We start from the raw sequence: 23,896 nt of genomic DNA, 5'->3' as shown, positions 1-23,896 counted from the left end.
TGATTTATTTTATCCTTGAGATTTCACACATAAGTGAAATCGTATGGTATTTGTCTTTCTCTGTCTGACTTATTTCACTTAGCATAATACCCTCTAGGTCAGTGGTCGCCAACCTTTCGGACTTCATGGACCACTAGTGGTCCGCTGAACACCGGTTGGCGACCGCTGCTCTAGGTCATCCATGCTGTTCCAAATGGTAAGATTTCATTCTTTTTTTTTGACTGAGTAATACCCCATTGTATTTATGTACCACAGCTTTTTTATCCACTTGACTGTCGATGAGCCCGTTTAGCTATTGGATAGTTAGTAGTCGATTTTAAAAATTATTTTTTAACTTTGGTAATAATTTTATGTAATAAAATTTGCTGTAGCTTCAGTAAAAAAAGTAAGTATGACTTTGTAATATGTAGGACTACTTTACTGAAAATAGCTGTTTCTAGTTTATTTCATATAACATATAAGACTAATCATCACTCTTCAAAATTTAGGCAAAGGTAGTTCAAGTGAAACACTTTTTACTTACTATACTTAGAGTTCTGTTCTTATTTTGCTCTTTTTTTCAAATGGTTAAAGGAAAATCTACAAACACTTGGAACAGAAATAGAACGTCTTATTAAACACCAGCACGAACTAGAACAGAGGACGAAGAAAACCTAACACGAAACTGCTGCTCAGGGACGAGAGAACAACCACACGAGGAGCAGGGTCACTGCCCGTATTGTTGGAACCCTCCCCAGTGTATCAGCCAGTAAAGAGTGATCGATTGACCTTACAGAAAAGTACCTTTACCTTAGGAATGCATTGCAGTGTGTCCTGTAAGAGTGTAGACTTGATGGAATCTGTTTTCGTATGGTGACAGTCACCATAGAACCAAAACAACCTAGTTTAATTTGCTAAGAATCATCGAAATGCTCAACATACAAGGGCTTTTGGAAAACCCTTCTCCATTTTTTCCACTTTAAAACACATCATGTCAAAAATGATCCAGCTTTTTAAAATTATGCATGAAAGGACCAGTAATATGCTATTTTCCTAACTTAAAAGAAAACTAAAAAATAAAAAATTTTGTCTTGACATTCCAATATTTCATTTGGTTGTGTTTTAGGGAGGGTACCAGTGATCCTTAAATCTATTAATTTTAATGGAAGCTAATAGGAAAGCTAGCTTGAGGTAATTGGCCCATGATCAGGTATGTACCTTATCTGGGCTAGGTACATTTTTTTTCAGATTTAAATTGTTTGAGTTCATAGTTGAGTTTTTTAAATCTTCAGTTACATAAAATATGATTTAAAATAACATGCTCATTTAGAAAATTCCTGTGGACTTCATTTATATTTTAAAATGTGAAATTGACTAGTTATTAAAACAGATGAATAGTGAATTCTTTGAAACTGAAATACTTGCGTTTTACTAATATCAAATGCAAAGATAAATGTTTAAAATATTTATGAAGATTCTGTTCCCAAGAGAATGCACTCATTCTGTACTGTTTAAGCTCCCATTCTTCACTATTGATATACTTACTTGTTATAGTGGAGTGATCCAACAATCCCCACATATGAGGCGTTTCAGTGTATTTATTTAAAACACAAAATAATTACTTCTCTGTAACCAAAGGGATTTTAGAGCCAAATTTATGTATCCTATTGGATTTTTACAATATTTATTTGCAATGTGGCAACTTAAATATTGCCAGTTGTGGTGTCAGTATTTCTATGTCATTGAATTTTTCTTGCTTCTTATAATTTCTCATCTGTTATAATTTCTGTGTGCAGTTTATATTTTTGTCTTGCAGAAAGCCTCATTTTTGTTTTGGGTTTTTGCATTCTTTTTTCTCCCCTTAAGTAAGCTTTGGGATGATAGATTAAAAGCCTTTCAAGAATTGTATGGTTCTCAAAGTTGGGCTCGTGGTGGCAATATCCCTTTCATGGATTTTAACATTTTTTTTTTAGTCATCATTGTTTAAAAAGATAATTTACTAAGGGTTAGATGATTCATTATATTGTTTTTTCTGTATATTGAGTTATGTATTGTCATCCCAAAACAAAACGTTTTTACTTCAAAATGGATATACAAGTTTTAAAAATTTTTTAAATAGCTGTTAAAAAGTATTAGTCTTACAATAATGTGTCTTGTTCTTTTTACCAATAGTAATTTATCAGAATAAGAGGGTAAGTGCAATCAAATCGGAATTATTTTCCCATTTGCTTCTAGACATCTAGTTGATACTCCCAAAGACTACTTAGAGTAGCCAAGGTAACTAAATTTTTACGGCTTCTTATGTGATACAGATTCAAACATTACAATATTTATTTTCTTCTAAGACACAAAATGTATTAATGGAGACCAAATAGTGATGCTGTGTCTATACACTCTTAAAAACATAAAAATTAAAAATATATATACATTTGTTACATACAAAATTGAAACATTCCAATATTGACATTTGTGCCACCATTCATTTGGAGAAGTTTAAATTGGAAACAATAATAGAAGAAAGCTATTGTAAACCATATTTTGACTTATTGTTACTTTTCCCCCTAAAATATAAGAAACTATGGAAAACTTTTGAAGAAAATATTTTCCTTTTGTTCTTTAGTTTTTACTGCATCCTTTTTATATGGGTCAGGACTGAGCACAATGTACAAAAATATGCACATGTCAGATCTCTGTCTCTACATTGATTCACACGTAGCTCCTGACTTAGAGGGCCTTCTTCCCTTACTGTGTTGGATATATGGAGAGAAGAATGGGGTACCCGACAAGGAAAATGGTCTCGATAAACCTCAGATCTGAGGGGGGAATTTTTTGTATGTGCATTATGAATTGTACACACCAAAGGCTGTTTTGGTTAGTACAGTTTTGGTTTCTTTGAGCAGGAAATGATTTTGTGTGTGTGTGTGTGTGTGTGTGTGTGTGTGTGTGTGTATACACTTCACCAGGTTTCAATTTTAAAGTGAATATTTACTGTGACTCCCTTTTTTCCCCATACCCCTCCAAACTTTAGTCTGTTAAGTTTCAAGGATTGCAAATAGTGTGTTTGAGCAGAATAACGAGTTTGAACTTTGATGGTTTCTTTTTAACTTTCTTCATCACCATTTAAATAGACTTATCTTGAAATTAAATTTTATCAGGCTATGTTATTTATTCATTTAATAAACATGGTTATTGAAAATCTGTTGCCTGGCGCCATCCTAGGTACTGTGGTGATACTGGTGAACAGGCCAGAGAAAGCAGTTCCCCTCCTCCCAGAGCTGTGGTCCTAGAACGGACCCAGCAGGGCAGCTCTGAGCCTCTGCCACTCCTGCCAGGCGCGTGGGAAGAGGGTCAGTCCTCCTGTGCAAGTAGGTGGCCCAGGAACCTCACTCTGGCACGCACCTTTGGGAAACGAATCCTTACTGAGGTACGCGGCAGCAGGTGGCTGTTCCCTTGGTAGTTACATACATTTCCACACTTTTGTCACAGTTTGATGTTTAATTATTCCGTAAGAAGGAAAAAAAAATCCAAAGACCATAAAGTGGCATTCGATTTTTGCCATTTTAGTAAATTATTAATGCCTACTTGATGCTTATAAAGATTATCTAATCCTGCAGTCACGTGTATTTCCAAACTTTGTTTTGCACTGTATTATTTTCTAAAGATTTTTACATGTAAATTTAGACTAATATTTACCAGTAGGGGAAAATAAAATTAGAAATACTAATTACCATTAGTATTGTGAATGTTATATATACTACCATGGTGAAAATATTTTTATCAATCATGTTATTATTTGCTATGGTTAATTTGCCTTATGAATGTTGACTCCAGTAGCTTATTTTTCAATAACTTTATTATTTTAAAACAAAACAATTCTTTTTTGACACTAAGATTATTAATTTTTAACAACAGTTGGTGGCACTAAAAACCTAAAAGCTTTTCAAGGCTGAAGAAGAGAAAGTAATTGAAAAATGTATCCAAACATCAAGAATTTTCAGGACAATAAATGAAAAGTATAATTGTATATTAAAGTTGTATTTTTCTTCTGGAATGGAATCCTTTTTTAAAATGCAATATGGCTGTCCATTTAGATTACGATGATGAAACTTGCTTATCTTCCAAAGTTCATATATATGTATATATAGATAGGTAGATATAGCTATATATATATATATATGTGTGTGGATTGTACAGATAATCTCTAATTTGATTACATTGTTCATTTTGTAAATATGTCTCTGTATAAAATTAAGCTTTTCAAGAGAATTCTATGTATATATTGTACTTATTAAATAGGTAATGCCTGTTTACCCGGTTGTATTGTAATGTCATCTTTAATTATTGGTTGACATACACCACTTACCAAAAAGACTGATTCTGCAGATTGGTGGCCAGGCTGATTCAGATTGCTTGAATTTATTTTTTAAACCAGACTAACAATGTTTGCTCCCCATGTTTGTTTTCAGTCTATCAATTATTAGAAATAAATTGATTAGATTGAATGCTCAATTATCTTTTAAATTTTTGTTTAAATTACTGATGGCAAAATTTGGCCTTTTACAAGAGGGAAACTTCCACATGCTTTTTTATCCACTGGCTCTGGGGCCTCCTGGGAGGTGCGTCAAGGTCAGCCACCACTGTGCCCTGCCTGCCTGGGGCCACCCAACATGAGCTACCAGGTGATCTGCAGATGCTCCTACTTGTGCTGCGCTTGGAGGTGCCCAGGAGAGGCCAAGCTGTGAACCGAGGCTGGCTGCTGCTAATGCTGGGTTAGGGACACTTAGCAAGAGGCAGGGGGCATGCTGAGGCCAGCTGCTGCTTGTTTGAGGGGTTTTAGGAGTCTGAAGCATGAGCCAAGACAGACTGTTTGTATGGAAAAGCCACTGGAAATAGCTTGGGTGAGCCTGCAAGTTGGGTGGGGCGGGGTCTCAGGGAATCACCAGGGCGGGTTGATGGAGCCTAATTTATGGCACCTGCCTGCTGGCTGTGCATGCCTGCGTGGGGGAGGTGTCCCAGAGAAGGAACGCTGGCTGCCGGCAGCATTTCTGGGAAAAAGCTGCCCCTCTAGCTCTCGTCCTGGTGCCAGACACTTCCTCCCCATATATCCCTGGTGTCTTTCGAGCTGCTGCCTCAACGCTGGAGCCCTGAGCCAGAGAGTCCAAGTAAGTCTGTGTGGGCCCTGGGACTCCAGCAGCCTCCATCTCACTCAGCCACAGTCTCTGCTGGAACCCTGGGCTGGGGAACCTTGCTCCTCGGGGGAACCTCTGCAACAGAGATATCCCAGTTTTTATCCACCATTCGTGGGTGGGAGCAGCCCATTCCATGCATTTGTCTCTCCTGCCAGTCTGATTGGCTTCTTTACATCCTTAGCTGTAGGACTTGGTTCGGTTAGATGTCAGGTGTTCTGAGTGATTACTGCTCTGTAGCTTAGTGGTAATTTTTGATGTGAGAAGTTCAGAGTATCACATTTACCTACACCATCATCTTGACTTGAAGCCTGATTCTCATATTTTAAAAAGAAGCATACGTTTAAGAAGTGTTCTATTTCTGAGGAATTTTCAACACCCCCCCTTTTTTTTTGATTGCCCAAACGCCTTGCTTTTTGCCAGTCAGACAAATGCCCCTAATTGCCCTCGAAAAAAGGAGAAAGGCTGTTACCTATAAGAGAGGTTTCTCTATCATTGCACAAAGTGTTTTGTTGAAAGTCTAGGATCCACTGAAATAAAGTACTTAACTTGTGGATAGTCAATCTCTAGTAACATTAGCTTGGGAAATATATTACATACTAGAATGGCTTTCCACGCCATCCAGTTCACTATGTAGTTTTTGTTTCATAGCTAATTAAAGGCCCAAGGGCAGGAAGTCGTGTGTATGATGTGAATTCAGCCTTCTCCCACTTCGCTTGTCCCAAGAAATACCAGTTAAAGCTGCCTTGCTACCTGTTCCTTAGGCCGGTCCTTTATGAACGCTGACTAGCCAAGAACTCGCAAATGCCCACCACCTTGCTCTGGTCTTGAGCTGCGTTTCTGCCCACCGCCTGGAGAGACACTTTCATTGTACTGCTCCCACCGGAGGAGCCTCAAAGATCTCGCTTCTCCCAAAACACAGGTCCCTAAGGAGTCCGTGTCAAAGGAGGGTGCTGCCTTGGGCTCTGAACAAAGCTTGTTCCTGAATTTTGTGTTTTGTTGTTGTGTTGCTTTGGGATCGTTGCGTGTGGAGGGATTAGCACTGTGTTTTAAGAATTTACCCAATGCTCTATTTACTTAAAAAGCCAAGTGGCAGTTAGGAGCGACTCTGGTCAGAGGTCAGACACAGTGCACTGCACTGCTTTTGTGTTTTAAGAGGGCTTGTTTCCCTTTGGAATGCTAAGGAACACAAATTTGAAAGGTAAACATGTAAAGGCAGGGACAGGGAGCAAATACCAATTAGCGGCTTCCAGCGAGGCTCAGAGGACCCCGTGTGGCGGGAAACAGGCACCAAGCCTCATTCACAGCATCTTCCTGCTCAGGGTTTGTTGAGCTGGAATTTGAACCCAGTTTGGGGATACCTTTCTCTGTCCTCCGCTATCTCCCCAAAGTCAACGTTCTCATGCCTCCCTGATCGGATTAACATCATCTTTGGGTTCTTTTTCTTTACACTAACATAGATTAAGCAAGACCAATAATCTGTTAAAGAGGACGTGTGTGCGAGTATGTGTGATTTAACAAACTCTTAGCTGGAGGCTTGTTGCCATTCTTTTTGTTTCCTCTTCCTGATTGTCTTAAAAATGTTTTTAAATTGGTTTCAGAGAGGAAGGGAAAGGAAGAGACAGAAACTTCAATGATAAGAGAGAATCATTGACTGGCTGCCTCCTGTACACGAGCTGATTTTTTTTTTTTTTTTTTAAGAAAGAGAAACATTGCCTTAGCTGGTTTGGCTCAGTGGATAAAGCATCGGCCTGCAGACTGAAATGTCCCAGGTTCGATTCCAGTCAAGGGCACATGCCCGGGGTACCGGCTCGATCCCCAGTAGGGGGGGCGTCCAGGAAGCAGCCAATCAATGATTCTCTCTCATCATTGATGTTTCTATCTCTCCCTCTCACTTCCTCTCTGAAATCAATAAAAATTTATTTTAAAAAAAGAAAGAAAGAGAAACATTAATGCGTGAGAGAAATACCAATGGGTTGCCTCCCATACACGTCCTGACTGGGGATCAAACCTGCAACCTTTTGTTGTACCGGATGACGCTCCAACTAACTGAGCCACCTGGCCAGGGCTGGATTGAATATTTTTGTATGATTCAATCATACCTCCATTATGAGTGATGCCTCTTTTAAAAATGTTTTAGTGGTTGCCTAGGGTTTACAAAGTATCTTAAACATATGGAATGCTTCATGTATTTGTGAGTCATCGTGCTGGGGCCTCACTAATCTTTTGCGATGGCCCCAAATTTACTACACCTGCCGCTGATAAAAATCAGGAAAGGGGCTGGAAGATGAGCACTAGTGAGTCTAATGACTTAAAAAAAATTAACTGCTATGCCCAGCTGGTGTGGCTCAGTGGTTGATTGTTGACCTATGAACCAGGTGGTCACGGTCCGATTCCGGCTCAGGGCACACGCCTGGGTTGTGGGCTCGATCCCCAGTAGGCGATGTGCAGGAGGCAGCCAATCAATGAGTCTCTCTCATCATTGATGTTTATCTCTCCATTTCCTTTCCTCTCTGAAATCAATAAATATATTTTTTTTAAAAAAAGAAAAAAAATTAACTCGGGCAAAACACGATCACAATAAATGTTGGTACTGGGCACATTTTCCCTGGGTAGTTCAGATTAATCTGTGCAGCCCAAGACACAGTTTACTCTGCAGGTCATTGGAAAAGACCGCTATACTGGGATTATTCTAGTACAGAAAAATGTCAGGTATTGCTTGCCAGGGTGTCAGGGTCCCTGGGAATGCTCTCTCGCTTTGCCTGACAGGATGTGGGGGTAGCCCCTGACTTCGCAAGACAAAGATCCACCCTGGCCATGGACCACCCTTTGTACTGGACCATGTTTTCGCTGAAAGGAAACAGAGTTTTGCTGTTGCATCTAATTATGTGGCAGAAAACAGCATTGTCTTGGGACTGCTTTGAATGATATGTCTAAATTCATCTTCTACTTGCAAATATATCTTTATATGTAAACAAATTTTGTTTCCTGGACTGAAAAGCTCCCTTGGCAGAAATTTTGCTAAAAACCTAATGATATAGAAAACGTTTTGCATGAACTACTTCAGTTGATTGATTTGCCCAGAGCCCATCCATAACTCGGCCACATGGTGTGAGCGCTGGCTACGTGTTAGCTACTGCAGTGGGAGAGAGTTAGAACGACACTGCACCTGGCTCTTCCAGGCTTGAGAACAGTGCAAGGTACCAGGCCAAAGGCTGCGTGCAAACAGCACGACGTAACTGCAGACTTGGCTGTATCATTGTAAAAGCATTCCAAACGGTGAAGGCACAGCCGCAGCCATGGGGTTATTGTGGAACGCCTTGTCTCCCGCTGGTGTGTGTGTGTGTGTGTGTGTGTGTGTGTGTGTGTGCAGGCTTTGTGGGTGGATCACATTATTATGAAGGAACAAGCTGTCACCTGCTGTAAGTTATCAGGTAAAGTGTTCACCGTACTGCGGCCTCAGGCCATCGCCCAGCACACCAGCAGACCCGGAGTCAGGTCTCACAAAATGTGTCTGAGTTAAAACGATAAGTCCTGAAAGTCTTGAGGATGAGTCCTCCCTGACTAGGAACTCCTTGGAAGTTCTTTGGGACTTCAGTTTAGCCTCTAAATGCCACCAGGGGGCAGAGAACTGCTAAGAAACCAGCCATTCGTCACAGACTAATGTGGGTGCACCTCCCTTGGCCTCATCACTGGGTGTCTGTCTGCAGGATCCTGAGACCATTCCTGTAACTTAGGCCTTTAGTCCTTGTCTTTCCGCATACACAGCCCCCAGAAGAGTGCGTGGCCTTGGACCGGCAGCTCTAGCAACCTAGCATTTCATGAGAGTGATTCTACTGGTGCCCAGATCCCTAAGCAAAAACTATCCAAAGCTTCCCGATCTTGAAAATTGTATTTTCAAGTCTCCTTGCGCTGGACATTGGGAAGAAAGGGCAGGGTTCTTGCAGGTGCCTCGAGGGCACTTGTTGGAGAGAGCGAGACCACTGCGCTGTGATGGCACCATCCTTTATGTCAGGCAGATCCACGTCTCAACCTCCCCACTCACTCTAAGCTCTACTGCTATCAACATTTAACTTCTTAATCTGAGAAATCGTCCTTTGTGGATAGTCAACATAGTTTGTTCTTTTTAAAAATATATTTTTATTGATTTCAGAGAGGAAGGGAGAGGGAGAGAGAGAAACATTAATGATGAGAGAGAATCATTGATTGGCTGCCTCCTGCACACCCCACACTGGGGATCGAGCCTGCAACTCGGGCATGTGCCCTGACCTGTAACCCAACTGTGACCTCCTGGTTCAAAGGTCGACGCTCAACCACTAAGCCATACCAGCCAGGTACTGAACATAATTTCTAACACTCCAAAATCAGGGAGGCTAGTTCAAACTAAATTTGAGGGATTTACTCAATGCATCTTACTTTTCATTTTGTAGCAGGTAGGGTTCGGAGTCTGCACTGGACGGTGGTCTTTCTATTTCTGAGCTCTGGCTCAGATATGTTGAGTTCAGGAGGAGGTTGATCAAGCAGCCCTGTAAGGAGAGAGGAAATGCCTTCCTGGAGAAAGAGCTGCTTTAATGTCATGTTACCATCCTGCAAGGCAGAAAGCCAGCGGGTTCTGCTTCAGGATTTAGAATGTTCTTGAATTCAGTATAATTCGCCTACAACAACCACACTTTCCCTCTGTCACTGATAGCCATGCAGTGAATTGTTCCAATCTGCGGAGAAAAATCAAGGTAGATCATTGAGGTCCTTGGTTTGAGAAGGGCGTGTCCCCCTTTTATTCCTAGCAAATGCTGACTAGAGATGGGACCAGGGCTAAGATGACAGCAGGGTGTGCGACCTGAGAAGGATCTATGTAGAGACATAAAGAAGACCTTGGAGTCTAAAAGGACACCTTCTGGGTGTGACAAAGCTGGGTTTGGAGGTGGCAACTGAGAGTGCAGACCCCGTTTCTCCTCCCTGTGCCCTGAGCCACTGTGAGCGAATAGCCCCCTGTGTGTCCCAGGTCTGTTCAGTGTCTTCGTCTCTTCTGTGGGCATGTCATCTTGGGTGTTAGCTGAGATGTTGGCGAAGCATTTTCTGTCTGCGCAGCCCCCCACAAACGGAGCTGGGAGGAGCTGTTTCTTGGCCCCAGGAAGAAAGTGGGAGAGAAAACCCAGCTTTCACATTAAGGGCAGATTAAATTCAGGGGCTTCCAAATTAAGTCAGTGCAGTCATTTCCTTCTTTAAAGAAACCCTACACGCGCTCCTCTGTCCCCCGCAAGTTGGGAGCGGGGTGTTGAGTTCCTCTTGCTTCCTATAAGGGGTTATTGGCAAGGCAGCCACCTATGAATCAAAGGAAGCCGAAAGCGAGCCTGCCCACGGTCAGGGGCGGCAGAGGCCGGGAGCCAAGGCTTCGGAGAACTAAAAGGCAGGGGAGGAGCCGCACCCTCATTTCTGAGCTCTGGCTCATCTCTTTGTCCAAGTGTCTAAGCAGGACTTTGAAAGGGGCCCTGGAAGCGGAGAGCAACTGGGTCCAGCTCCCCTTGGGCACTTGCCAGCCACTGAATTCTGCCCATATCTGCATCCGTGAGCCCTCTCACTTCCCAGGCCATCACTCACAGATTCCCCAGGGCTTGAACCCCTGCCCTGCCTTCATTTCACCTCCATCAGTGCCCCTGCGGCCCTGTCTCAGCCTGTGGCCCGGGGCCCCTCAGGAGGGGTTGGCCAGCTCCTTCCTGTCCAGGGAGCCTCGGCTCTTCTCTAGAAAGGAAATCTGCACTCGTTTCTCTCTCTCCTGTTTCCAGAGGGTTTCTGGTTTGATATCTGGAAAATTCTTCCCAAGGAGCCACTTCCATTGGGTGTAGGGTAATAGTGGCTTGTGCAGCTCGGCACATTTCTGGGGCTTTGATAGCCATGCCCGGCGTACCAGGAAGTGTGCAAACTCGTCATGTTGAGTGACAGATGTGGTTTTCCTCTTAAGGCAGTGGTTCTCAGCCTTCTGGCCCTTTAAATACAGTTCCTCATGTTGTGACACAACCATAACATTATTTTCGTTGCTACTTCTATACTGTAATGTTGCTACTGTTGTGAATCGTCATGTAAATATCTGATATGCAGGATGGTCTTAGGCGACCCCTGTGAAACGGTCGTTCGACCACCAAAGGGATCGCGACCCACAGGTTGAGAACCACTGTCTTGAGGGCTCTGCAGCAAGGCTTCCTCCTGCAGAGAGGGCTGTTTAGAGGACGGACGATCACCCTGCCCCCAGGTCCCCACGCCTCATTTTACGGTGCTTGGGATCAGCAGACTCAAACTTGCCTTTACTTCATGGGTCCCTAGGAGAGAGGGAACGGCTGCATTACCCACAGCCCGGCATAGGTGACACTCACATGCCCCCCAAGCCCTCAGGCACGGTCTGGGTGGGACACTGACTTCTCCACTTGAATTGGAGGTCACGGAGGTGAGGCTGGCCTCTGTGGGCACGATTGGAATGCTTGCCAGTTGTGTGTGTCTTGATAAGGATCTTACGATCATCCCGGAAAACTATAATAATGATAATAATGAAGGCACGAGGCATATGTTTAATGAATCCAGTTAATAGACAGCACTTAAATGAATGAACGGGAATGCAAATTCTCAGGATCGCTCCTTGGTCTTGGTCTTGGAGCTGGGCAGGGTGTGGAGTCCTCATCCAGGGCGGTCCTTAGCCAGAGCTGGGCTGGGGAACCAGAATGTGACCTCCCAGCCGTGGCTGCGCATGGGTTATGTCATTGTCACTTTCAGCAGTTACTATTTTGGCCAGGTAGTGCCTGACCACTGCCTGCTGGGAAAGTCAGCCGCCCTCCTGCCCCTGCCCTGCGCCGCCCTGACAAATGCTTCCCCTGGCCTCTCGGCAGGGGGAGTGTTCTGCCCAGAATAGCATTGGCTCCTGGGCCACTGGTTCCAGCGCTGTGGCTTCAGGACCCAGGCTGCTTGTTCCCTGGGCTGTGAGACATTCCCCAGAGGTCAGGCCCAGCTGGGACACCGCGAGCCTTCCCTCCCCGGGCGGGGAGTCGAAGGGGAAATGGGCTCATAATGCAAAACATTGCTCACGCCCAAGTTTCGGTTCCGTTTCAGGATGCAAAGCAGAAAACACTGCTGCAACCACTCAGAGAGCCCCCGGGAGGGAGTCCAGCCTGGGAGGCATTCACAGTAGGAGTAAAGACGTGGCTGTCTCTGAGGGAGCGGCCCCTTCTGAGTGTGTGTATGGGGGGGGGGTGCACCTCATTATCCCCCAAAGGAAACAAGTCTGTTTCAATCAGAATTAGGTCTCCCTGGAAAAGTCTAATTGCTCTCACAATCTTGGTCATTCCCTGTGTGTTGCTGATGTCAGAAATGTGACTATTGGAAAAATAAGGATGGAGAAGAAGGGATGTGTTAGCTTCTTTTCCAGTGGGGACAGGGGACCCTGACTTGCTTTCCAGTGCTGCCTAGGATCCAAGGAATATTTTGCTGTAAATACTAAGTGAACCCCAAGGCCCCTGACATGAAAGGAACATTCTAATTTGTGTCTGTGTGCATATGATCTCTCGGGCAATTAAATAGTGATGAAGTGGTACATGGGTCAGAGACCCATGACAGAGGGACAGTTAAGAGGCAGGGGTTCCCTCCCTAAATTCTTTGTTTTACTTGATAAAGGACGTTCAAATTGGGGCCGGTGGACTACAGTTCTCTGCCCCTTTGAGCCTGTATTAGTTTGCTAGGGCTGCCATAAAACAATTCCACAGACCGGATGGCTTAAACGACACAAATGTATTGACTCACAGTCCTGGAGGCTAGAAGTCAAAGGTCAAGGTGTTGGTGATAGTCTCCCCCTCCCCCCTTCCCCGGGCCTCTCTCCTTGGCCTGCAGATGGCCACCTTCTTGCTGTGCCCTCACATGATCATCCCTGTGTGTGCACCTGACTGATCTCTCTCTCCCCCCTAATATCTTCTTCTTAAAAGAACACCAATCGTATTAGATTAGGATCACCTTAATGCCCTCTCTTCAAATATAGTCACATTCTGAGGTCTTGGGGATTAGGGCTTCAACACATTTGGGGACATAATTCAGCCCATAACACTTTCTGGTAAAACTGGAATAAAACTTGCCCTTGTTTTTAGACTCAGATGAGATAGAAAGTAAGAAAAGGGACTTTGGAGGGCGTCAAATGCTTACAAAGGCAAGTTGTCAGCCTACAGGGGTGGGTGGGCAGCTTAGGACAATGTGTCTTATGGGCCTGTGTGAAGGTCACATTTCTGTAATACACTCAAGGTTTGGAGGCCAAGTTCCCCATGAAAAGATGAATTTGCACAGGTGCTACTGGATATCATGCCTTCTTAAGAATTTGAGTCCAGAGTGATAATTGCAAGTCGTTGTTCATTTATTTACCTACCACCACTGATTCCACACCTACCCTGCTAGGTGCTGGGTTAGGGTGATCCATTGTCTGCAGATGATGCAAAATGGCAAGCTGGCTTGCTGAGTTCAACGGGAAATTTCATTAAGCAGAAGAAGACTCTGACTTTGTTTGCTACACAGCTTAAGGGAGCTTCACCAAAAATATTCCTTGCCTTCAATAACTTCCCCCTGCTTCTTCCTTCCTCAATCACAGAAGGCTGCTAAGGACTGCAGGTTTCAGATGAACTTGGAGATCATTCTAGGTTTAGAACTGGGGCCACTCAGGCTGAAAAAAAAATTCAGGTTCTTTCATTCTTAGAGACTGAATATCTGATAGAACAGCGATTTTCAACCTTTTTTTTTAATCTCATGGGCACACATAAACTAATTGCTAAAATTATTTAGTAATTAGTAAATTATCCGCTGGCATGGCTCAGTGGATGGATGTCATCCCATGTACTAGGGGGTCACAGTTCGAATCCCTGGTCAGGACGCATGCCTGGGTTGTGGGCTTGATCGCCAGTAGGGGGAGTGCAGGAGGCAGCTGATCAATATTTCTCTGTCTCCCCTCTCTCCCTTTCCCTTCTTCTCTCTAAAAAAGAAAGAAAGAAAGAAAGAAAGAAAGAAAGAAAGAATCACTGTGATAGAGTGAGGCATGTCTAAGATCTCTGAAGAACAAGGACCTGTTACACACACACACACACACACACACACACACAGGCTAGAAAAGTGTGTACCTGTCCTTGCATAAAGAAAATATGCAGGAAAACCACAGGATCTCCAAGCTGTGCTGGAAAGGGCCCTTAGCTCAGAGAGAGTAAAATGATACCGTCATGTACCTTTGATCTCTCTCGAATTTGGAAACTTCAAAGCTGAACAAGGAGTGTAATACCCACATCTCCCACCTCAGCCACGGAAACCCTTTCTCTTTTGGGTTCTATGTCATACAAAGGGGTGTGGGCAAGACGGGCAGGATGGATACAACCTCCTTGGGTATCCAAGAGCAAAGTGGTCCTGAGTTGAAGTCTCCTGCACAGAAGTTGCCAAGAAGAAGTGAAAAGTCCGCAGTCACTAGGCCAATACTGCAATCATTGCAACAGACACTTGCCTACAGTAAGTACTAAGACCGGAAGGAAACCAAAAAGTGCACCAGGGAAGTACAGCTTGCTACACGCGACAAGCAAACTCGGACGGGAAGAAGCGAGACCTCGGGAATCTCACTTTTTACCTTGGACCAGAAGACTGCTCTGTGGCTCAGAAACTCCTTTCTGTTGGACTTCAATCTCGCTTTATTTCCAAAAGGGGGCTGCAAATTGGAATGATGAAGCCAAAAATACCAAACAGCCTTAGATCCTTGGTTAACAACATCAGCAGCAACACAGGACAGAGCTTACCCCCTCCCCCACTCTTCACATTTCAGTGTAGGAGGAAAACCACAGGCCGAACCCAGCAAAGGCAGTTCAATCTAACTCGCAAGCCTCCTGTGCTTACTGGTGGTTTCTGAGTCTCGGGGGCTCTGAAGTCAGGCAAGATCAGGCTATTTAATATGCATGATGAAAGGAGGAACAAAAACATTTTCAGTCTCTTGCTAAACAGCAGCCTGATTCTGTGACATCCATTTGATCCACGGTTTCCAGGCTCCAGGGAATCATTTCCATGTGACATTTGTCAATGAACATTTCAAATAAAAGTAGTTAGCGTGTGTTAATCAGGCTTCTTATGAACATTTCAAATAAAAGTAGTTAGCGTGTGTCAATAGGGCTTCCTTTTTTTTCTTTTAAAATATATTTTTATTGATTTCAGAGAGGAAGGGAGAGGGAGAGAGAGAGAGAAACATCAATGATGAGAGAGAATCATCGATTGGCTGCCTCCTGCACACTGCACACCGGAGATCGAGCCTACAACCCGGGCACGTGCCCCAACCAGGAACTGAACGGTGATCTCCAGGTTCATAGGTCGATGCTCAACCACTGAGCCATGATGGCCAGGGCTCAATCGGGCTTTTTTAACGGCAAATTACAGAGACTGTTCCCTTAAAGCAGAAAGGAACGTACAAAGTGTAGGAGATGACGTCTAGAATCCCAGGAGAGCTGGAGCGTGAGCTAGGAGGCTCTGCAGCCAGCAACACCCCCCGAAATCAGTTCTAGAGCTGTGCCCGGCGATGCTCCACTGCCTTCTCTCCCGGCAAAGAGACTACGCTTGCCCTGTAACTGCTCCTCACATTGGATTAACTTCTGGATCCTCCCTTCATTAGCTGGCTGTAGTGGCCATCGTTCTAGCCAGCATGCCCCCAAGTCCTAGCCAGCCTCCTCCGGTCCTCGGCTTGCTCTTCCTTCTCCAAAGATCCCTGTGTGAACCCCCCTCTACCTCTTTTGGGAAACCCAACTGTGTCCAATGGAAGGGGCTCAGGCTCCCCAACACTGTACCCAGCTGCTTGTGGTCAAGTCAGTCTTCGGTCTGGAGTGGCACCTAGCGCTTCAGCCTGATGGTCAGTGATGTGTAAACAGCTGGTCCAGACCCCAAGGTAACTGAGTCCTCTAGGCCGCGTCTCCTTGTTCCCAATTCTGCCGTGGGCATGGCTGGCACCTTGGATTCTTTGACTCTTAGAGCAAGCTCATGCATATCTCCAAAGGAGGGACAGGTATTGGGGTGTGGGCAAGACGGGCAAGGTAGATACAACCTCCTCGGGTATCCAGGAGCAAAGTGGTGGCACCTTGAACTATTCCTCAAGGGGAAAGTATAGTGTAGACTCATATTAAGAAAGAAAATTCTCCCCTAGCTGGTTGCTCAGTGGTCAGAGTATCGGCCTGCAGACTAAAGGGTCTCAGGTTTGAGGGTTCAAGGGCACATACCTCCATTGCAGACTCCAATTGGGGCACATGAGGGAGGCAGTCAATGTGTCTCTCTCACGTCGATGTTTCTCTCTCTCTCCTCCTCCTCCTCCTCATCCTCCCTTTCATTCTCTCTAAAAAATCAATGGAAGAAAAAATCCTCAGGTGAGGGTTAACAGAGAGAGAGAGAGAGAGAGAGAGAGAGAGAGAGAGAGAGAGAGAGAGAGAGAGAAGAGAAAGCAAAGGAAAGCAAAGGAAGAAAGAAAGAAAGAAAGAAAGAAAGAAAGAAAGAAAGAAAGAAAGAAAGAAAGAAAGAAAGAAAAAAATTCTCACACATGCAAGGCTCTTTTCCTTCAGGAATAGTGAGCCTTATCTTTATGCAGAATGGGCACCTTGGAGTCCCACAATTAGTAAAAGGCCCACACTACCCTCTCTTGGCTATTCCCATTGACACCCTGGAAAGGGCTCCTGCTGACCATTTATGGAAAGGACTCTTCCACCCTTTCGTTATTCTCCATCACCCTCTTGGGGGTGGGGTGGGCCGTACAGGGCCTGGTGCCACTTCTTCCCATTACTGTGTAATGTGTCACCCTCCACGTGGTAGTGACGCAAGACCATGTTTTGCACATCTAAGGTGATGGAGTAACCCGCTTGAGAGTGAACTATGCCCCTTTTTTGCTCAGCTGTGAGCTCATCAGGAAAAAATGGGAGGCATTTGTTTCCCTTCTTCTGCCAAGGGAGGAGCCAGGCTCTGTGTCCTGGTTACCTGGGCTTCTCCTGTCTCAGAGGAGCACTGATGCCTTTCTGCCCTTTTAAAATATTTTTATTGATTTCAGAGAGGAAGGGAGAGAGAGATAGACACGTCAATCATGAGAATCATTGATCGGCTGCCTCCTGCATACCCCCTGCTGGGGATCGAGCCCACAACCCAGGCTTGTGTTCTGACCAGGAATCAAACCATGACCTCCTGGTTCATAGGTCAACACTCAACCACTGAGCCACAGTGGCCGGGTGGATGCCTTTCTTTTCAACAGTCTCTGCAGGAGTACAGGGTTCAATGCCCTGGAGTGATGAGGGCTCTATGGGCTAAAAGGGGGGTTGAAGAGGCTCTCATCCAAGGCTGGCCAGATGGAAGGAGGCTCAACTCTCCAGTCCCGGGCTGAAGCTCTCACAGCTGAGCAACCCAGCCAGGGACCCTTATCCAATTTGCCCCATTGTGAACATGTTCTATCTCCATGGGTACATTATATTAACTAAACTCCAAACTTTATGTGGATGCTACCAGTCTTTCCACTCATGTCCTCTTTCTGTTCCAGGATTTCCTCCAGGGAGATCATGCCTTTAACCACCACCCAGTACCCTCTATGCTGTGACAGTTTTTCAGTCTTCCCTAGTTTTTCATGACCTTGGCATTCTTAAAGAGTACCAGCCAGCTCTCCTGTAGAATGCCTCCCAAACTCGGTTGGTCAGATATTTTTTTTCTCAGGATTTAGGCTCGCGATAAGGAGTTTGGGGGAGAATACACAAGGTTTTATCACATCATCACATCACATCACATCACATCACATCACATCACATCACATCACATCAGAGGGTCCATGATACCCACGTGACATCATGGCTCACGTTAGCCCTCCTCCCTGGGTGAAGGTGGTGCCTGCCATGTCTCACCACTGTGAAGGTACTATTTCCACTTCCCTCCTCAATTCTTGATAAGCCATCCGGCACTTTTTAAAATTTGCAATAGCAAAATAAAGAAGGGTAATGCTACTCACAACCGAGTATCCCAGAACGCGCCTTGCTTATTACATTTATATTTGCGCAAGGGTTTTCTTGAAGCCCTCGACCAAAAGTAGCAACTCTCCTGGTAGGAATTTCAGGCTCTGTGACAGTTGGGTGTGGGCGTGCGGGCTTGGGTGAGATATGTAAGCAGCGTTCTCAGTCCTACCACGCGAGCAGAGCCTGGCTCCTCGGCCTAAATATAGGGCCCGAGCACGGGGCAGGTAGCCTGTGCACAAAAGCTGGGTACAGATTTGAAAACTTAGCGCGCCTACACACGGACGAGGGACCATCCTACCACTTCGTTTGTACCACAGCGTGTGTGTCAGTGTAGAAGGGGTGGGAATTGTTTACCCAAGACAAGTGAAGCCTCTTTGGCTAAGAGTGTCATTAAGGAGGAAGATGGCTTGCCTTCTGTTTCAAGTCCAAAGCGTCCCTAAGGAGACAGTCATTCCCTTTCAAGAGCAAGATCTTCCCTGCGCCTTTGAGCTGCATGAGGACGGGTGTAAGCATAAGCAGCCAGCCTCCGGCTCGGTGTTCACACTCACCGTCTGGAAGGATGCTGCCACCATCATCCTGCTGCATCTGTTTCAGCGCCAGGTGTTCCCGGAGGGATCTCTTCTTCTCCCAAGCGTTTCTGATGACCGCCAGAGTTGTGGGTTTTCAGATGAATGCTGTAGACTGAAAGTCCTTCCGTGGCTGGACTCAGCAGAAAGGCTATGGATCATTCAGAATATCTCAAATGACAGTCAAAGTAGCTATTGGCACACTGCAGACTTTGTTTATTGGGCTTCTGATGCGTAGAGAAGCAAGGAATTTAGCGACAGATTTAGAGCCATAAAGCATGGCAGTGTTTATTCACACGTTGTGCTTGTTGAAATTAAAATGTAGTTCCTTACGTCTTTGACTTGGGTCCCTAACAGCCATCATCTCATAATATCCCTTCCCCGTGGGTGTGTGGACGCAGTCCTGCAGGTCAGAGTGGAGCACAGAAGGATGGACGTTTTTGGAAAGAGCCAAGAGAATAGGAAGGGGGTGGGCGTGTTCTGAGTTCAGGAGGGCCCAGCTAAGCACCCCGAGGCGCCCTCAAGATCAGGGCTGACACTCACCTCCCACATCCGCCTCCACCTGGTTCTATTTCAACCTTTTCTTTTATTCGACACCTTTTGCTAGAAGGAGGACTGCTGGGCTGAGGGTGAGGATAAAACTCTGCTTCTGTTCCTGAGACACTTCTGGTTGAGAGGGGGCGGTGGCAGGGGGAGGGTGACATGGGACAGACAGATGAAGAACGGAGCAATTGAACCAGTGGCCAGAGTTACCTGGCTGATTGGGGTGGGGGTTGGGGGTGGGGCGGGGTTGGAGAGGGAAGGGAATTCTAGGCAGAAACAAAGGGGAGCTAATGAGCCCAGAGTCAGTGTGAGGAAACTGCAGGTAGCTAAACCAAACCAACCTTCATGGAGATATTTCTCTTGAAGAAAAATGATATGATGACAAAATGATTAAAGTTCCTTTGGTAAAATAAGCATGCAGCAGAGCTCAGGAAGTGTTGGGAAAGGATGATGCGGAGAGGAAAGAGCCTTAAATATTTCAGGAGATCAGAAAGCTACTTTAAAAGATGATGCTCTGGGCATAAGAATTGTTCAATGGATAGACAGAACCAAATAGGTAACCTAAAAGAGACGACAAACCAATTAAGTACTTAATGGATCATAAAGGAACAATGAGGGAAGATCTGGATTATGCAAAAAGTTATGGAAACATTGGTTATTTGTAAACGGTTGAAGATAGAATCTCATCTGGTGTATAAAAACATATGACAGCCCTCGCTGGTTTGGCTCAGTGGATAGAGCACCGGCCCTCAGACTGAAGGGTTGAAGGTTTGATTCTAGTCAAGGACATGTACCTCGGTGACAGGTTTGATCCCTGGCCCCGCTTAGGGTGTGTGTGGGAGGCAACCAATGGATGTGTCTCATCCTCAGGTTTCTCTCTCTCTCTCTCTCCCTCTCTCTCCCTCTTTCTCTCTCTCTCTCTCTCTCTCCCACTCTCGGTGAGGATTAACAAAAAAACAACACACACACACACAGAGAAACATATTACATATGGATTAACATAGAACTCAAACACAAAGCCTCCTATAAGCAGAAGAAAATATCAGAATTGAGTACTTTCTAAGTACCACATCAATAGAATAAATTATTAGGAAAAAGAATGAGCTTTTTCAATAAAATAAAAGAAATGCTTATGTATCTAAAGAAACACTAAACAATAAAAAGGCAAGTGACAAACTGGCAAAAATATTGTAACACTATGATAAAGACTGAATAACCTTATTTTACAAGCAAACTTTATAAAACACTAAGGAAAGAGTTCACTGAGAAAATAGACAAAGAGTTGAACAAAAGTGCAGACACCCAATAAATGTGAAAGAATATTCAACTTTAGAGATAAAGAGAGAACACACAATAAAATGAGAAGACAGCCTATTTCACCTATCAAAAGAGCAAAGTTTTTTTTCGTTTTGTTTTTTAAAGGGACTTTGGCAGGATGTACCAGGAGCCTTGAAAATATGTTCATTACCTTTGGCCCCGAATTCCATCTCTGGGAATCTGTTCGAAGGGTAGAATTTTGAAAATAACAATCCCATTATTTGTTAAAGCAAATTCTCCATAAAGGTAGGCTAACTGTGACCAAAACTCACAAAATTGTAACTGTTACTTGCCTCTTTCCTGTCATGTACAGTATTGAAGAGAGGAAGGGTTAGTTAGCAGTCAGATCCTTCAGTCACTAACCCTGTGACAACAGGCAAGTTACTTGACCTCTCTGGACCTCAGTCTTTTCATCTTTAAAATGGCATTTTCCCATTGAATGAATTCCCTAAAGCATTGGAGGGTACATGTAATCCCTCAATAAATGGTGCAGTCATGGTTTCCAAGTCCTCCTCATTCTGCTCCAGCCCCTCAACATGTATTTGCTAATTTGACTTGAATGAACAAGTAAACCACCATGATGTCTAGGCATCTGGTGGAGAATAGGCACCCAGCAGAGGAAAGAAGCAAGTGGTTTGGGGAAATCCGAAGGATCTTGGCTCTTATCGAACACAAGTAGGTGGGCCCCATGTAGAACAGACCGGTTCAAATGCTCCCCGGAGAGAAGGACATAGACCAGTGATGGTGAACCTTTTGAGCTCGGCGTGTCAGCATTTTGAAAAACCCGAACTTAGCTCTGGTGCCGAGTCACATATAGAAATTTTTTTGATATTTGCAACCATAGTAAAACAAAGACTTATATTTTTGATATTTATTTTATATATTTAAATGCCATTTAACAAAGAAAAATCAACCAAAGAAATGACTTTGCGTGTCACCTCTGACACGTGTGTCATAGGTTTGCCATCACTGACATGGACAGAGGCCCCCATCCCTGGGAACTAAGCATGGACAAGCCTAAACCACAACAAAAGTTTTCAGGACATGTCTATCTTGAAGGAAACCACCCCCGCAAAAACATTGCTTTGCTTCAACCTGAAAATAAAAATTGTCCTGAAGCCCCATGATGCCCGTCTTACTGACACATCATTTGTGCCAGTGTAAGTGCCCACTGGTGCCTCTGTCAGGAGGAAACACAAGACTGGCGTGCAGATGGACAACAGGACAACTTCCGGGTGGGATGATGCCTAGCTCTTGCCCAGATTCCCACGAAAGGAGTGGGAACAGCCTGGGTTAGAGCTGGAAACTAAGGAAGATGGATGACCACGAGCCAGGAACCCGGAGGCATCTCTCTGTTTACAGCTCAGACCTGAGCAGATTAGAGGGAGGGATAATGCTGACTCAGGCAGACTCCCTGCCCCCAGACACCATGGCCAGTAAAACTTCAAAGCAGGACCCACACTATCTGCAAATCCCTAGGGTTTATAGTCTCATGATCCCTTCTGCCTCAGGCCCTCACACGGCCCCAGCCTGGTCCATATCAGCCTGGCCAGAAACTCAAACCCTTTGATGCTTTTCACAAATAATTCACTTAGACCAGCACGTGGGGAATTTAGTTGTCTTACCCCGGGGGCATTGGCAGCATCTGGAGACATTTTTGATTGTCCCAGCGGGAGGAGGGGTGCTAGTGGCATCTGTGAGTAAAGAGCAGGGATGCTGTGTCTGATTGGTGTGGCTCAGTGATTGAGCGTCAACACACGAACCAGTCATGACGGTTTGATTCCAGTCAGGGCACATGCCCAGGGTTGCGGGCTTGATCCCCAGTAGGGGGCGTGCAGGAGGCAGCTTATCAATGATTCTCTCTCATCATTGATGTTTCTCTCTCTCCCTCTCTCTCCCTCTCTCCCTCTGTCTCCCTCTTTCTGTCTCTTCCTCTACCTCCTTTTCTCTCCCTCTCTCTTCCTCTCTGAAATCAATATAAATATATTAAAAAAAAAAAAAAAAGATCGGGGATGGTGCAGTACACAGGACTGCCCTCCACGGCAAAAAATTACCCAGCCCCAAATGTCAATAGTGTTGACATTGAGAAACTCGGCCGTAACTGAAGAGGTGAATGAAGGTCATGAGGCTGGTGCCATGGTACCGTGCATGGGTTTCTGCCATCTCTACGACTTCTTTCTCCTCTGCCCTTCCTCTCCCCCGCCCCCGGCCCCCGCCCCAATACATCTCAGGATCAAAACAAATTCCTATCCCTGTCTCATGGTTCAACATTGAGCAATCGCCTTTAGTAATAGGGATATGTCTTTGGACTCGCATCCAGACCCAGTGCTATCCCTAAGAGGAATTCTGGTAAATGACTTCCCCATCTATTGCACACACACGTAAAGGAACCGCCTGCCTGGGGAATGGAAGAGGCTTAGGCCCTCACCAATAGCCACCTAATCCGAGGGTCAGGGCTGGAGAGGAGGGTGCATGTGGGGAGGGTGCATGTGGGGCCAGGAAGGGAGAGAAACACTGAGATTTTGCCAGCTCTCTAGAATCTTTGGGGAGCAGTTCTTTCCAGTGCCAGCACATGGAGTGGACAGCAGTGCCAGGAAACCCGGGGCTGCTTGCAAAGCATGTGGTGCTGCCTGTCCCTTCTTCCTCCCCACCCACCGCGCTCTCTGCCGAAGCAGCTGGGCCTCTGACCTAGCAAAGTGCAACTGGAGCGAATCGCTCTACGTGTGTGAAAAATTCAAACAGGTGGCCCCATCATTTTGACAAATCGCACCTCCATCCATCTCTCTCTGAAGCCTGGGCTCAGGCAGAATGCATGAGGCACAGAGGACCCACAGCTCTACAGAAGGGAACCCTTTGGAGGAACACAGCAAACTTGTAGAATAAACGATGAGATAAACTCAGCGCAAAAAAAAAGTCTGATTTGTGTTCTCAGTAAGGCCCCGGGGGACACTGAGCTGGGGAAACGGTGCAAGCAACCCTGAGGAGGCACAGCCAGGATGAAGGATGTGATTGCCAAATCGCAAGCCCCGGTGGAGGCCCTTGGGTAGCACAGAAATGGAAATCGGTGATAAGATGGAGACATTCTCCCAGAACCCAGAGGAAAAACAAAAAAGAGGTTATGGGGCAAGTGGAATAACAATAAATATCATTTCAAAAAAGGGTTGGGGTACAGAAGAGGGGAAATAGAAGCAAAAAGAGACTGGATTGTGAAATTTGGGGGGAATGAGGATCTCTGTAGAAATTTCTCCTTCTCTGATCTCCCGTGGTTCCATAACTAAAATTCATGAAAAGCACATTA

General features: G+C 45.1%; 1 protein-coding gene and 1 long non-coding RNA gene across 2 annotated transcripts in view; one reads left to right on the top strand and one right to left on the bottom strand.

Annotated features, from left to right (window-relative positions):
* CCDC186 (coiled-coil domain containing 186) overlaps positions 1 to 4,292 on the top strand; it is a 37,178-nt gene extending 32,886 nt beyond the window's left edge. The window contains exon 16 of the mRNA XM_006778736.2: positions 574 to 4,292. Coding sequence (XP_006778799.1) covers positions 574 to 657 — 84 coding nt within the window. The 3' untranslated portion in view covers positions 658 to 4,292. The remainder of the gene's footprint in view (positions 1 to 573) is intronic.
* On the bottom strand, positions 91 to 19,904 carry LOC107181644. Its single transcript, XR_001512318.1, has 3 exons — positions 19,892 to 19,904; positions 14,277 to 14,283; positions 91 to 170 (listed from the first exon to the last, which is right to left on the bottom strand). It is a non-coding gene; the product is annotated as an uncharacterized LOC107181644 (long non-coding RNA).
* Positions 19,905 to 23,896: the final 3,992 nt, after the last annotated feature.

Source organism: Myotis davidii, unplaced genomic scaffold, assembly GCF_000327345.1.
Source record: "Myotis davidii unplaced genomic scaffold, ASM32734v1 scaffold107, whole genome shotgun sequence".
Lineage (NCBI taxonomy): Eukaryota > Metazoa > Chordata > Mammalia > Chiroptera > Vespertilionidae > Myotis > Myotis davidii.
Note: the sequence above shows the minus strand (reverse complement) of the source record. Positions and strands in the feature narration are given on the sequence as shown.